The sequence below is a fragment of the Nannospalax galili genome, unplaced genomic scaffold, assembly GCF_000622305.1.
Source record: "Nannospalax galili isolate Female #2095 unplaced genomic scaffold, S.galili_v1.0 scaffold369, whole genome shotgun sequence".
Taxonomy (NCBI): domain Eukaryota; kingdom Metazoa; phylum Chordata; class Mammalia; order Rodentia; family Spalacidae; genus Nannospalax; species Nannospalax galili.
The window spans coordinates 1697114-1712679 of NW_008360318.1; the positions used below are offsets into that span (position 1 = coordinate 1697114).

General features: G+C 41.0%; 2 protein-coding genes across 5 annotated transcripts in view; one reads left to right on the forward strand and one right to left on the reverse strand.

The window, feature by feature from the left end:
- The window catches only part of Nek11 (NIMA related kinase 11), a 331808-nt gene extending 318403 nt beyond the window's left edge, over positions 1-13405 (reverse strand). Inside the window, 3 exon segments of the mRNA XM_029559675.1 lie at positions 839-844; positions 1377-1405; positions 12351-13405. Coding sequence (XP_029415535.1) covers positions 839-844; positions 1377-1405; positions 12351-12614 — 299 coding nt within the window. The 5' untranslated portion in view covers positions 12615-13405.
- The window catches only part of Aste1 (asteroid homolog 1), a 67986-nt gene that overhangs the window by 40888 nt on the left and 11532 nt on the right, over positions 1-15566 (forward strand). Inside the window, exon 1 of one of the 4 annotated variants that reach the window (XM_017796101.2) lies at positions 15044-15503. The exons of the other annotated variants lie outside the window; for them this stretch is intronic. The gene's annotated coding sequence lies outside the window, so the exon portion shown is untranslated. Of the gene's footprint in view, positions 1-15043; positions 15504-15566 lie in introns of those variants that run through there. 4 annotated transcript variants of the gene reach the window in all.

Genomic DNA, 15566 nt, shown 5'->3' on the forward strand with positions numbered 1-15566 from the left:
GTTCGTGTGTGTGGTGGGGTGTCTCGTTTGCTTCGCTCTCTCTCTCTCTCTCTCTCTCTCTCTCTCTCTCTCTCTCTCTCTCTCTCTCAAGCTGCCTCACTCTGGCATTCAATTCACTCTGTAGTCCAGGTGGGCCTCAAATTTGTGGCTCTCCTACCTCAGCCTCTTGACTGGCTTTAATAGTTCCTTTAAGAAAAAGTCCTCATCAAAACATTATTTTTAAAGGGCTGGGGGTGCTAGAGAGATGGCTCAGCAGTTAATAGCACTGGTTGCTCTTCCAGAGGAACTGAATTCAGTTCCCTGCACCTACATGGCTGTCTGTAACTCCAGTTCCAGGAAATTCAACATCCTCTTCTGGCCTCCACGGGCATTGGATGACACAGGTGCACTTACATACATGCAAGCAAAACACACTTAGAATAAAATTTAAAAAGAAAAAGTCCTCTTTTAGTGAGAAGAAAAACTTGAACCAGACTATACTTATATTTTTGTTCTTGAATATTTCGTATCACTTAAGATTATTTCATTTAGTTAGTGAAACAAAATAACATTTAAAAAATAATAGGCTTTTCACAAAAACCTTGCATATTTAAATTTTGGGGTGGTCAACAAGGACAACACAAAGGGAGCCAGCACATCCTGTAACATTTTATTATTCAAATCGCTTAGATAGTACCATTTCATATATTTATTTATTTTATGCATGTATGTGTGTGCATGTTCCTGTGTGCTCATGCTCCGGGGGGGGGGCATATACTTGTGAACACAGATGTGTGGGAGGCCAGAGGACAACCTCAGGTGTCATTCTCAGGAACACTATCCATACCTCCTTTGAGACAACAGCCTTCATTGATCTGGAGCGCATTAATTAAGCCAGACTGATTGGCCAGTACATCCTAGGGATCTCCTTGTCTCTGCCTCCCCAGTGCTGGAGTTATAAAGGTGAGCTACTGTGTCCAGCATTTTTAAGTGGGTTTTAGAGATTAAACTCGGGTCCTCATGCTTGTGTGGCAACGGCTTTACTGACTGAAGCCATCTCCTCAGTCCCCCCAGCATTTTATACATCTTAAATGAAGAACAATATTCCTAATTTCCTTGAGGGGTATTATTTTGCATTAGCATAACAATTAGCTTCCCTATTCATAAAACCACAAAACAAATATATCAAAAGACCAAATGAAATAAGGAATTTAAACAGTCTGAAAATCCAAGCAATAGCAATGTGAATACCCTCTTTTACAGTCAACAGTAATGTATATAGTATTTAAAACAAATCAGTTTTGTTTTCTTTTGGGCAAAAGTAACGTAAGGAAAAAAAATAATTTTTTGGAAAAGGGCTCTTGAGTAATTCATCTTCCTAGATGCTTTCTGGTTACTCAGCCTCCAAAGCAGCTTCTGTGGCCTCCTGCCAAAGCCAAAAGGAAATCAAGGGCTTCCCTACTTACCCTGAAACATTTTATTAGTCATCTTTCATCCATAAAACCAGGAGGAAAAGCCACGGTTTCTTCTATGCTAAGCTTATGGCAGAGTGGCTTGAGGAAAATCTTCTACCTTAGAATATTGGCTTCTTTACCATGTGTGTTGGTAATTTTTGAGTGTCACCTGGGAAGAGGCAACCTCAACTGGGGAATTTCCTCCATCAGACTGGCGTATGGGACATTTTCTTGATTGTTAACTGACTTAGGAGGAGCCAGCCCGCTGTAAGTGGCATCACCCCTGGGCATATGGGCCGGGGCTTGTGTAACAAAAAGCAGCTGAGCGAGCCAGGGAGAAGTAAGCCATGAAACAGAGTTCTCCATGGACTCTGCTTCAGTTCTTGCCTCTAGGTTCATGCCTTGACATCCCCGATGACCAACTGTGAGCTATAAGGCAAATAAGCCCTCTCCTCCCTAAGTTATTTTTTTGGTCAGTGTTTCTATCATGGCAACAGAACACAAACTAATACACCACATTTGAAAAAAACAAAAATGACTTTGCATTTTCTTCTCTTGTTCCATTCCATTTCCCAAACCTTAAAAGTATTATGATGGCCAAAAGCTCTGTTTTGAGAGTTTTACACACAGACAACTGGCGAAGTCCAAAGATAAGCCCAAGTTCAAATCTATCTTTACTGGATTTATCTAAACACAATACTGCTAAGAACTCAAACATCTAAAAGGCAATTTTTAATATGCCTTCCTACTACAATTTATAAGACTGAAATTTTTTAATTACTACAAAATAAAACTGCAGAAAACTGCTTTGAGATCTAGCAAGACAAAATGTTAAGAAATCATTATTTTTCTCCAAATTGCTTTCATAACTCTCCACTGAAAAAAGCCCTGAATCCTACCGAATTAGCTCAGCCCACTCAATAGTCCCAGTCTTCCTTCCCAGATCCCCACTGGAGAGAACTCCTGGCCACAATATAAAAATGATGGCTTTAATAAGGATGCATGGAATGAGCCGGACTCATTAAACCCACTGAAGCTTGCTTAGAATGACTTAGAGTTGGTAAGGACTTGTGGGGATGATGAAGTAATTCTGACAGAAAAATCCATTAAAAAGGTGTTAGTAGGCGTTATACAGAAACACTAGCTTTGCTGATGCTTATTAGCTACTAAATAACTCAGACAAAACTTGACTTCTGATATTAAAAAAATCCATGTGTTCTAGAGAGAACAAGCACTTGTTCTTAATTATTATTGGTGGCAGTGAGCCACTAACATCAATTTGCCAATCCTTTGAGAAGAAACAATGTCCTTTTTCAGGAACAGTGAAAAGTCACAGAGAAAGGAGAGGCATTTTCGTGCAATCCTTACAATATGAAACCTGTTTGCTCCGTTTCTTAATGTGTCATATATAAACCTGAAAATGGATGAAGTCCTTTTTCCTAATTACAACTGATCCTCTTAGCAAATATAACCATAATTTACATTTGACCCCCAAATACTTCCATTGAATGACACATGCCTGTGACTTTTCAGTGACTGGAGCTGAGTTCATTAGTTTTCACAGTTATACTACTGACAGAAAAGGTGTACTGAAATGGTCATAATGTAAAATCCCGAGGACACTAACAGGTACAATGAAGTCTTTTATAAGGGAAAAACCTGGATATCCAGTCAGAGGAACTCACATAATATTAAAGGTATACAGTGGACTATTAAATAGCAATTTAAAATGATACTTTTGTATTTAGCAGCATGGGAAAATGTTTAGATCTTAGTACTTTTAAAAGAATATGCGATGTTATACATACACTGAACCCCTTTCACACGAATGGAATTGCTCCTCCATAGTTGTGCCTAGTTCAGTGATCCCCAAAGTATAGTCTTCTCAAAACCAAAACAGCCCTAGAAATGAAAAATTCTTTGGGCCCTCGCACAACAGCTCTGAATCAGAAACTTTGGAGGAGGGAGGAGCCCAGAAATTTGTATTTTTATAAGCCTTCCTCACAATTCTGATAGCTAATAAGGTGTAAAAACCAACTACCCCCTAGAAAATCCTCAAGTCTCATATAAAACAATTCTCCCCAGGGAAGCCTTGCTGCCCAGCCCATCCTGCCAGCTTACCTGGCTCTATGCTGTGTAATGTTACAGCAGCCAAATGTTTTATTCCCAGGTGGTAAGTATCCCAAGTTTTTCATTATGGTTATATAATGAGTGTCTTCATCTCTCTCCAGACTGGATATTCTCAAGACTGGATACACATTCAAACTACCTGTAAGCTCTCAAATAGCCAAATGCTTACATCACACTCTGGGCCAGACAGATCTATGAACATATGATTGTACTTTTTAAACATGAGTCTTCTGTTGAGTCAAGGTTAAGAACCATTATTATGTACTCTAGATCCTTGAGGATTCAGTACTAGTAAATGGCGGCCAGTATGTGTCCAATATGTTTCTGTTTTGTTTAGGGCTTTTAAAAAATTTTTGTGAGTTTTTTCCTTCAGTATTGAATAGGTTGAAAACTGCAAATGTACAGAAAGAGTTCAGTGGAGAGAAGAGTAAGTCCTTTTCTCTCCATCTCTGAGGCAGTACTGTGTATTTTCTTTTTTATCAATACAAATAAAAGAAAATGTTTTACAGATTTTTCCCTGCTTTTTATGCATTCTTGCACTTTTCATAAAATGCATACACGTAAATCTCAATGTGGGGAAAGGAGGAACCCTAAAGACAGCTGACTGTATACCCAAAGCTGTTAAGTAGATAGAGACCTTGTGGATTTCCAGAAAAATGTTCACAGGACATTGTGTATTATAATAAAGATACCCTTTGTCTGACTTAAGGACATAACTGTCCAATTATTCCACGGGCTCTGGTTCAGAAATATTTGCACATCTGATCAGATAGTCAAGATCCTCCAGAACTGTCACCAGGAAATCAGGAAATAAGACATAATTCATTCTAGACCTTGAATTTAATTAGCATTGTGGTTTACAGACTTGTCTTGTCTTGATTAGAAGTGCTTCACTAAGATTGGCTATCCCTGGACATACTATGATGAAAGGCTGGGGCCTGAATTGCAGAGCAGTGACTCAAACATGGTTCCTTCAAAGACCTGAGCCCCTCCAAGTCTGTGCAGGAAGGTGATTCTACCTCAGTGTAACACTGCAGATCTGGAATTACGTCTGTCTTCTGAAAAAAACAGATGAGGGGAGTTACTTAGCATTACATTAACAGTCTAACCCCAAAACTTGGATTGATTAGTTTGATTGATTTACCCTCCTCTCTTACTTTTATGGTCTACCGTCATGTCTCTCTGTGTCAGTGTGGCTCTTTCTAGCAGCAACTCCTGGATATTTCGCCTCTATTTTGTGTCCACCATGTAGTATGAATTCAGCTTGAGACTTTAAAAACCACCCAAATAGACCCAAGAATTATCCAAGGAGGGAAGTGCCTGGGGTTTGAAGCATAGGTTTGAGGGCATTTCTTTAAGGACTTTGATGATTTTCCTGCTTAAGTCCTGGTCCTCAGCTTATGCTATAGACAAAGGAGACCAGGAAGAAAGGTCCTCAGGAAAGATGAAGCATTCCCATGATTCCCAAGATGATAATATTATTCTGGCAAAGGCCAAGGTGTGGAGTCACAATTAAGGGGGAAATTTTTTGATACTTACATACACAGAACCATGGGGAAAATGTTAAAATTCTTGGGTAATACAAGGAAACTAGTAAGATGATGACTACAATCAATCAGAACAAGTAGTCAGCTAGACACTGGCTACCCCAGCTCCTCCAGAATAGCAACCTACCACAGAGACATTATTTAAGCCTTGCCCTGTGCCATTTGCTCATTGTTCTATGTATGTTTATTCTCTCTCTTCTCACCTACAACTTAGTGGGAGGCCCAAGTCTTATCTCCTAATGCTTCAATTTCTAGTGCTGAGTCCAGTCAATGTTTAAGTTACATCAAATAGTTGATAATTAGGCTACAGCAGAAAACCAACCACACATAACAAGCATGATAAAAAACTTTAAAGTTATTTATAGCCAGTATTCAATGCTGATAAGATGAATACTGAAATTCATTGTAGTAGTATCCATAATTATTGTAAACTTAATTGTGCATTTTAGGTTAAGTCTATGTGATGCTTAATCTTTACTGTCAACCCAACTGGATTAAGAAATGCCTGGAGCGTTAGTGAGCATTAGTGCACCTTTGCGTGTGTCTGCGAGGTCACTTCCAGAGAAGATTAACTGAGGGGAATGCTGGTGGCACCATCCCACAGTATAGGGTGCTGAACAAAAGAGGAGAAAGCCACCTGAACACCACCATTCCCTACCCTCTGACTGCTGGCCTACCAAAATGCAAAGGACCACAGCCACATGCTCTTACTGCCACGAACTCTGTCATGCCTTCCTAGCCATGATGGAATGGACCTTCTTAAACAGAAAGCCAAATAAATCCTTCTTCCCTGAAGCTGCTTCTCTCAGATATTTTGTAACAGCAATGAGAAAAATAGCTAATGCACCTTAACACCATTTTTATTAACTTATACTCACCGTATCAAATCAAAAGAATCTGTTATCTTGCCAAACTCTTTTAGGTTTGCCTTTACATCTTATAAAGGGTCAATATCTGGAATATATAAGAAATTTAAGTCATTTAGAGGGGAGAAGGGAATCACAGTAGGAAGGGTTAAATGGGACGGAGAACAGGAGGGCAGGTCAGAGGAGGGAGTGGGAGGAGGGATAACTAACACTAAAGGCCTTTAGAAAAAGCCATGTGGAAACCTACCACTGTAGAAGCTTCTTCAAGTATATGCACACATATTATAAAAAAGAGATTTAAAGGAGTTATAACAGGGGAAAACTGCCCCTGCTGGACACCAAAGGCTAAACGAGTAAAAGCCCAATGCCAGGAATGGACTCCCTCTTTTGAATCCGTTGGTCAGGGGTCCCATAGACCCTAAAAAAAATACTGGCCATGGCCCCTGCCCTTGGTTACCCATGACAAGTTCATGATAAGACCCTATTGCTGAAAACACACATATATGAGTTGTAGAACAAATAAGGAGAAATCAAGCTAGTGCTGACTTCAAAGCCTCATCTCTACTGACTAGCTTTCATGGTGCTGGAAAGTACTACACAAGCTACCTGAAGAGAAAACCAACCATCGACCTTACCCAGTTGTGAATCTTGTAAGCTAGCACAAATATTATGGGACTAGCCAATTACTTTCTAATTGGATTTAAGGTCTTCTTCATAGCACAAAGCCCATAAATCTGACCTTGATATCGAGTCTAGGAACCAGAGGCTAAACAGGTCATGGGCCATAGAAGAGAGTCTAATTCTAGCACCCTGCTAAATGATATAGTGTTAAACTAACTCCTAATGAGTTAGCATAGGTTAACGAATCCCAACTCTCAGCAGATAACCTTCCTTATGCAGTAAATGTTGATTAACAGAGAGAACCACAACTGGACAAAATGCAGAGAAGAGGCTGTAGACTGCTCATCCCTGAGTATCAACCTGTATCAACCTTCTGCCTCCCTAGGCTCATGGGTCATTAAGGAAGAGGGGGTGGAAAGATTGTAAGAGCCAGAGGAGGTAGATGAGCACAAGGAAACAGTTTTCCAGACAGCTGGCCAGTTACTCATATGAACTCACAGCAATGGTGACAGCATGCACAAGTCCCATGCAAGTTCAGGCCAGACAAAATTCCAGCATGGATGTGGGGAAGTGGGTAAGAAACCCCAACCCTACCTGAGGAAGTATAGGCAACAAATGGCTTCTGGGGGGCGGGGTCCATCTTGTTTAACAGTGAGACTCTTGGTAGGCTGACTAGGTTCCAGTGGGTGAATCCATACTGAAGGGCATTTGAGGACACAAATCTGACTCTATAGGCCTTTGTGTGTGTGTGTGTGTGTGTGTGTGTGTGTGTGTATTACATGTATATATATTAGAGTATATGAAATTTGGCAGGGATAGTAAGGGGGTTGAAGATAGGGGAGGGGATCTAAATATAATCAAAATATATGAAATTTACAACAATTTAATTTTAAAAGCTATTAAAAACAATAGCAAAAAATAATAATTATGAAATAATCTGATTTTTAACGGGGTGATTGAAAGGACCCTGTACCAAGGGAATAAGGCAGAGAGGGATAGAGCGGGACACTGATATCCTTTTCTGGTCTCCTTACATATGCACAGGCATGTGCACCTGTATACACAGACATATACTTACACTGAACACACATATCACACACACACACACACACACACACAGAGACAGTATCGCTTCTCAAAGGAAGATACAAATGGCCAACAGATACATGATATAGTGCTCAACATCATTAATCATCAAAAAAAATGTAACTTAAAACCACAAGCTATCACTTTATCACATTTAGAATGGCCATTATCAAAAACACAGAAAACAAGTTCTGGCAGGGTATAGAGAAAAGAAACCCTTACACACTGCAGGTAGGAATGTAAATGAGTGCATTCATTATGTAAAACAATATGGAGGTTTCTCAGAAAGTTAAAATAGAACTATTCACATGACCCAGCAAGCCTACCAATAAACATAAAGCCAAAGGAAAGAAAATCAGTATGGCAAAGAGACATCTGCACTCCCATGTCATTGTAAACAGTATTCCTGATAACCCAAAAGTGGAGTCAACCTAAGTATCTGTTGCAGGTTTCCTCACAGGTCCAGCCCACAAGGGACTGCAGGGAAGGAGGGTTCTGGCCAAGATGGGGGTGAGTGGCACGGAATCAACACACAGACTCAGGGAGCCGGATGAGAGTAGGCACTAGGCGAGGTGCTGCAGACTCCTTTATTGCTGGGAAGTGCAAGCCTTATATACCTCTCCCCCTGCCCCCAGTGTCCCATAAGTTGGTGTGTTGCTTCCTGATAGATTCCCTCATCCAGGCAGGATCCCCTCAACCGGGCAGATCGTAGGTTGGCTATTTTGCAGAAGTGCGGGCTGCACTCTCAAAGCGGAAGCTGTATTCTCTTAGTGCAGCCTGTGCTTAGGCCTGGCACTTCCTCTCCTACTAGTATCCATTAACTGATGAGGGGATAAATGAAATATGGCACTTACATACAATGAAGTACTATTCAGCCATAAGAAAGAATGAAATGCTGGTATTTATAACAACACAGACAGAACTGGAAGGCATTATGTTCAGTGCAAGTCCCATAAGGAAAAAGACAAATATGACAAGATCTCACACAAACGTGGACTCCACCGAAGTTTATCTCAGAGAAGTTGAAAGCAGAATAGTGGTAAGCAGAGATGGGGGAAGAGCATCAGAAAGACTGGGAGTGGGTACCAACAGGAGGGGATGTAAGCTCCATTTCACAGTAGAATGACTACACATAATGATGATGTACTATATAGTTCAAAATTCTAGAAGAATTTTTAATGCTTTTCTCACAAAGAAATGATAATTTTTGAGGAAACACATATGCTTATTCTGATATGAATATTATAAAATATATACATATTCTGAGACATCACATGGTAGTCTATAAATATACATAATTTTATGTGTCAATTAAAAGATCTTTGAAAGTTTCTAAAAACTAAAAAATACTTTGGCAGCTTAATGAAAATAGAAAATGAAATTATGAACTAGAAATTTCTCTTTTAAAACATGATTATATTCATTAGATCAGAGTGTCTATAATTATGAAAAAATATCCCCCAAAATTGGTTTCTAAATTTCATGATGTGTAATTTTATAAAGGGAGGAACCTCTTGCTCCTCACTACTCAATTTAACAGTTTAATCTTATTATACTGTGATAACTAAAAAAGGAATGCCAGATATCTGTGCCAAAAGAAAACGCTCTCTGAACATGCACTAATCAAGTGTAATGCTGGTAGCTTTTATTTTTACCCCACAGCTAATGGGAAGAGCAATAAAATTTTAAAGGAATGTGGTACTTATATTGTAATTAAAGTTCACAAAATGTCAATGATAGAGTGCTGCCTCCAAGTGGCCAAAGCACAAACTGCACTACTCCGATGAACTGCAATATTCCGATGAAAGGGTCAGAAACAGTGGCCCATCTTGTCAGGCTGATTAAATCTAAGAGCCCATTACATGAACCTGTATTTCATAGGATCCAGTAATAAGTGCCTTATATCCCAGATCAGATCAGTGTGCTATTCAAGTCGTTTCTTTTAATATTTAACACTAACACCAAGGAATAGCCTGGCCTATAAAGATACGCCTCTTATTTACTCAAAAGGCTAGGGGCATGCCTCTAAAACAATAAAGGGAGTCAGATCTCTGATCTACTAAGGAAACAGTTTTTGTAACACTTAGAAATCTTAGCAAGTACTCATCCCTAATTATAGCATTAACTCTATTTATGGTCTAGTATATAAAACAGTTCAAAATCATACTTGATCACCAAGTTGTTGGACAAGGAGGGGTACTAATGAGGTAATCTGCTCTTAAACCAAAGGCTCAGTTGTCAACACCATGGGGAAATGTCTAAAAAGTAATATAAATTGAGCTTCATGCCACCATACATGTATCAAACATCACAAATGCTGATGGGTTGATATTTATACAGCTGAAAGTTTCACTTCCTGAACATCAGTTTCTTTTGATTATTCATAAAATTATTAGAAGCTCAAAAAAGATCTGTCATGCTTTTAAGATCACAAGCCTGATATCGAGTTGTTTGGAAGACTTACCTTTAAAAAGAAAAATTTTCATTTAGTAAAGTTTAATCACTGGGTGGTGATTCACTAAGGTTTTATTCTGCTTCCTTAGAGTATTTTGTTGACTTGCATTGTTTACACTTAAGATAAACCTTGGTTGTTACCACGTAACAAGTGTAAGGCAATGCTGCTGTATATGGCCAGAAGAAAACCTTTATACTGAAGGGAGTGTCGTAACAAGTGTAAGGCAATGCTGCTGTATATGGCCAGAAGAAAACCTTTATACTGAAGGGAGTGTCCTTTTCAGTAAGAGCTATGTGATGCTTAAGCTTCATTATCAACTTGACAAGATTTAGAATTTACCTAAGGGCCTTATCTCAGGGCATGTCTGTGAGGGTGTTTCAGAGGTTTAATGGAGGAGGAAGACTCACCCTCAATGTGGTGGCATCATTTTATGGGCTGGGGTCCTGGACTGAACAGAAAGCAAGCTGAGCACAGCATTCGTCCTGCTCCACTCCTGACTGAGGCTACAATGTGACCAGCTACTTCCTGCTCCCACTGCCACACTTTCCTCACCATAATGGACCGTATCCATGATATGCCGTGAGCCCAAATAAAGCCTTCCTTAAGCTGTTTTTGCAGGCATTTTGTCATAGCAAAGAAAAAAGTAATTAGTATAGAGTATAATTCATGCTCCAAGAACCCCAGGAAAATGCCAGCTTTCCTCATTTTTCATGTTGGAACTGACTGAAAGTTCTGTGTAGCTACAACTTTTAAAAATTTGGGACATAAGCCGGGTGTGGTAGCGCATGCCTTTAATCCCAGCACCCGGGAGACAGAGGCAGGTGGATCTCTGTGAGTTCAAGGGCAGCCTGGTCTCCATGGTGAATCCATGTAGCTGGGGCTACAAGGAGACCCTGTCTCAAAAAGCCAAAAAAAAAAAAAAATTGGGGACATAAAGACAATTTCAAAAGTTGATTAAAATAAACCATTGAAAACACCATAATCCTATCACATAGGAAGATATTGAAATGTGTTTATTGTGCTTATTTTAAATCCATACTTAAGTATCCAATGAGAAAAAGCTGGAAGAACTTAGGAACTTATGGAAGGCCCTTGGCCTTATGGTGGGGGCAAAGGACTGCTTTGTTCTGTCCTTTATTCTTTCTGTGAGGGGTATGTGTGCATGTGTGTGTGTGTGTGTGTGTGTGTGTGTGTGTGTGTGTGTGTGTGTTTGAACGATGGGTGTAACGTGTGTACATGTGTGGAGGCCAGAGGTCAAAATCAGGCATCCTTCCTCAGTTGCTAGTCATCTGGTTTTGAGACAGGGTCTCTCACTGAATCAGCAGCATGCCAACTCCACTTCACCAGTTAGTCAGCAAGTCCCAGAGATCTGCCTGTCTCTGATTCCCCAGTTTGAGAGTATAAGCAAATGCCACCACCGCTACACCCAGCTTGTTTTATGTGGGTTCTAGGTATCAAATTTGGGTTCTCACACTTGTACAAGCATTTTATCAGCTGAGCCATCTCCCCAGTCCTTTTAAATGAAACAAAAAGTCAAATCCAAAAATGAAAAATTTTAAGAGATGTACTACTATCTAGCAGTATTGAGAACTTTTCTCTACCGAGAGTTTATAGGGTCTGATCAACAGTGAAGACAGTGGCACGGGTGCCACTAACATAAATTAGTTCTACATGACAAGTTCCATTCTGGCTATAAATGCCTAGCTTCTGACTACAGATTTTGAAGATCTCTTCCATAGAAAAGCCAAAGAAAATTAATACCGTCTTTCCTTCGGCAGACTCCATTTACCTCAACTGTGAATTACAGGTTCTTTGTATTTCATGGGATTTATAAAAATGCAATCGTTATGAACAATTCAGATTTCTCACTGAGGAAGTTCCAATCAAGGTAAATGGAAGCAACGTTGTACCTGAGACCGTGGTATGCATAAAAAAAAATCATTTCCATGTAAACTACCCTATTCAACTTCTGTAGGTCATTTGAATACTTTATTCAGATCTATTTTTTTTTTTTTCAAATCTTATCCAGGGCTGAGAGTATCTGAGTGTTAAAGTACTGTCATGGTAGCACTCTGGGTTCAAACCCCATGACTACAGATAAAAGGGGGTACTGTCTGAAAAGAGATCAATGGAGGGACTTTTCTATCTTCCCTCACTTCTTACTAGGCTGTTTATGACTCTATGCTCTAAATCAGCTAGTACCCACACATACACAGGGCAGCCAACTCAAGATCTGTATGATGTATTTTATTACTTATAATTCCTCTCCTGGTTTTGCTTTCTTGTCTGAAACCAGATAGACAGTTCCAAAGCTTCCACTGCCAAGTTTCTGTTGAAGTTTGTATCTTCTTGCAATCAGGGTCTTTGGATAAGTGGAAATGGCTGTTGGTTCACTCACACATTTAGCAGTCTCTCGGAATTTCAGCATTGCTCCAAACAAGATAAAACTGGTTTGTTCTTCATAGAAACTTAACATTTACCTCCCAACTGATGGTCAACGTCAGACAGGAAGTGTTGATCAGTGTCTGAAATATGGAATCTCCACAGATCATGTCTAAAAGATGCTAAAAACCCTTCAAAAGTGTAAGTCTGGGCAATGATACTTGCACCTTGTGTCATCACCTCACAGCTCAGTTAGCATTCATGAAAGGGGAAAAGGTCTGGAGATGCTCCAAACTACAGAAGGTACTCTTTCACAGGAAGACAGCCTTCTTCCTTTGTCTATTCAAAGTTTGAAATCAAATGACAGCCAAATTTTCAGATTTCTGGGTTGTGCATCTGTTTTATAATACATACTCTGTTTAAGATTTATACTCCTCACCAACTTAAAAAATAATCCAAATACAGAAAAGAATATCACTTCCTTTAATGTGCATAGTCATCAATTTACTTGTAGTGTTCGTTTCCCTTTTTTATGCCTATTTTGGCTTACAAACAGCAATTTGGGATTAGACCATACATTAGCATGATGCTAATCTCCTTTACATTTTTCCATGTAGACTTTAAGTATTGCCTGTATCGTAATAGAGATGAGGAGGGATACGGATTCAGAGTGAGGTTTTTTCTATCCTAAGCAAATTTGGAACCAGTCTCTGATGTTTCTATTATGCACATTGGGTACAGAGTGATCTCCTTGGATTAGAAGGAGCACAATGCAACTCCAACCTAAAGTTGCATTTTTTCAACTTTTAAAAAATTTTTATCATTTTTATTTTATGTGTATGCGTGTACTGCCTGCATGTAGGTAAGTGCACCCATGTCATGCAATTCCCGGGGAGGACAGAAGAGGCTGTGGGATCCCCTGGAACTGGAGTTCCAGGAGACAACTGTCAGCTGCCATGTGGGTGCTGGGATTCAAACCCTGGTCTTCTGCAAGAACAACCAGTGTTCTTAACCACTGAGCCATCTCTCCAGACCCTAAAACTGTACTTTAATGGTAATGGAATATACATGTACTCCTCTTCCTCGAGGAGCTATGGAATGAACGACAGAGTTATGAAAGGTAGGGAAGTTTCATATGAGTAAGGTCACAGAAAAACAACTTTTATTTCATCAAAGCATTAAATGCTTTGTTGAAAAGTGTGTAATTTTAAATCTGTGTGAAAATATACAGTTTTACATTGAAGACCATGCCTGGGAGTGAAGTTTTCATATTTAACAATTCCAAAGCAATAAGACAAAAATTGTTGTTTATAATGATGGTCTATGGGCTAAAGCTCATGGCAATGGGCCATAAGATTGGCAATGTCTATTAAACACAAAAAACCCACCAGGGCAACCAACCAAAATTCTCAAAGTAGAAATGTAAGTTAAGATCCATTTATAATACTGTCTTCCTGAAATAATGTACTAATCAGTTAGTTGTTTCATCAGGTCCCAGTAATATCAATACCCCTCCTCAAAGAAACATCAGTCAATTTTGCTGCCCTGGAATGACAGCCTCTAAATGCACCTTTTGTTTGCTTCTTTCACTGGAAAAAAAAAAAAAAAAGTGATGCTTTCTAGCTAAAATAAGTTTCTCAGAAAAATGTATGACCTCATCATAGTCTTTTCAAATGCAAAGGGACTTTCAGATCACTCTGTTAATTCTTAATTTGGAGAGATTAAAGTGAAAGACAGGAGAGAGAGACAGGGAGGTCCAGGGCTTCTATTTGCAAGGCAGGAAATAACCTAGCAGTGCCTAAGCAACCCAGCAGAGTATCGGGGACTAACTTCCTGCCAGGCAAAGCTCACCTAGTCAGTTCTGCCACCCACATGTCCCTGTCCTCTTGTGGGTCATCCATCTCTTCCACGTAGTCATAAAATGTACAACCCAAGAATATATGTACAGGGAGTCTAGATGTGAAATCCAGAGCGGCTTGCTCACATGTGGCCTCTGCTCATCCCTGAAGGATGGTGAATGAATTTGAGTGCTGGGAACACGCCTTCTTTACCTTTGCATTCCCGATACAGGGCAAAACAGCTGACATAAGACTACGCGTACCAGTGAACATTTTGAGGGCAAGTAAGAGTGTACAAAACAACTATAGCCCAGCGAGAAAAAAAAGGGGGGGCGATGGGAACTGGGAGAGTCGCTCTTTGTGGGAACCATCCCTGGGAAGGGCAGCCAGTCTCCTGGAGCAAGACAAGGGAAAGTGCGGCTAGCACGCCTTCCCGTAACGAAAGAGCAGGCCTGCCTGACATCCGGTCTGTAGATCTAAGTCTTAGAGCAAGCCCTGACTCGGGAAAATGAACAACTTCCTTGTCCCCACAACAAAACCCCTACATTTTGGCAAAGCTGGGGAGGTATATCGAGGGGCGGGGCACTTATTCTGCGTCCTCCGGGTCTGGGAGCTGAGGGGTCCAGACAAGGGGACGTCGACAGCGGCCTTCCCCGCGAGCCGAGCCGGGCGGCCGGGTCATTACCTTTCCCGTCGGCGCGGCTGGCCAAGCCCAAGTCCCGCCAGGAACACCACAGGCCTCAGCCTAGCGGCCGCCGCGCCCAACCCAGAATCAAAGCGCTCGTAGTTGTTGGCGCCGTCGCCAGGGAGACGCCGCGGGGGCTGATGGGAAGTTGGTCACGCCGGCGGAAGTCTCTACGATCTCAGGAGGCGGAGTAGAGAGCGGACCGAGGCGGGCTCGGAGGGCCGAGCTTTCCGGACTAGGCCGCAGCCGTCGCGGAACGGCTGTGCCTTCTTCCGGGAGCTCCCAATGCCGGCCCCAACACTTTCCCCTCAGACCTGGTGGCTTCGCGGGCCCTCGCCCCAGTGACGTCATACATTGGCACTTCCGCCTCCCGCTCGCTGGCTCCAGCTCTCGTGCAGGGCGGCGCTTTCTTGCTGGACTCCTGCTTCTCTTCTGATGGAGAGAGAGAGAGGTCGCGCAGGTGGGCCCTGCTGCTGGTCGGGATGGTGGGTGGTGAGAGTTCGGTTGGCCTGGATTGGGAGGC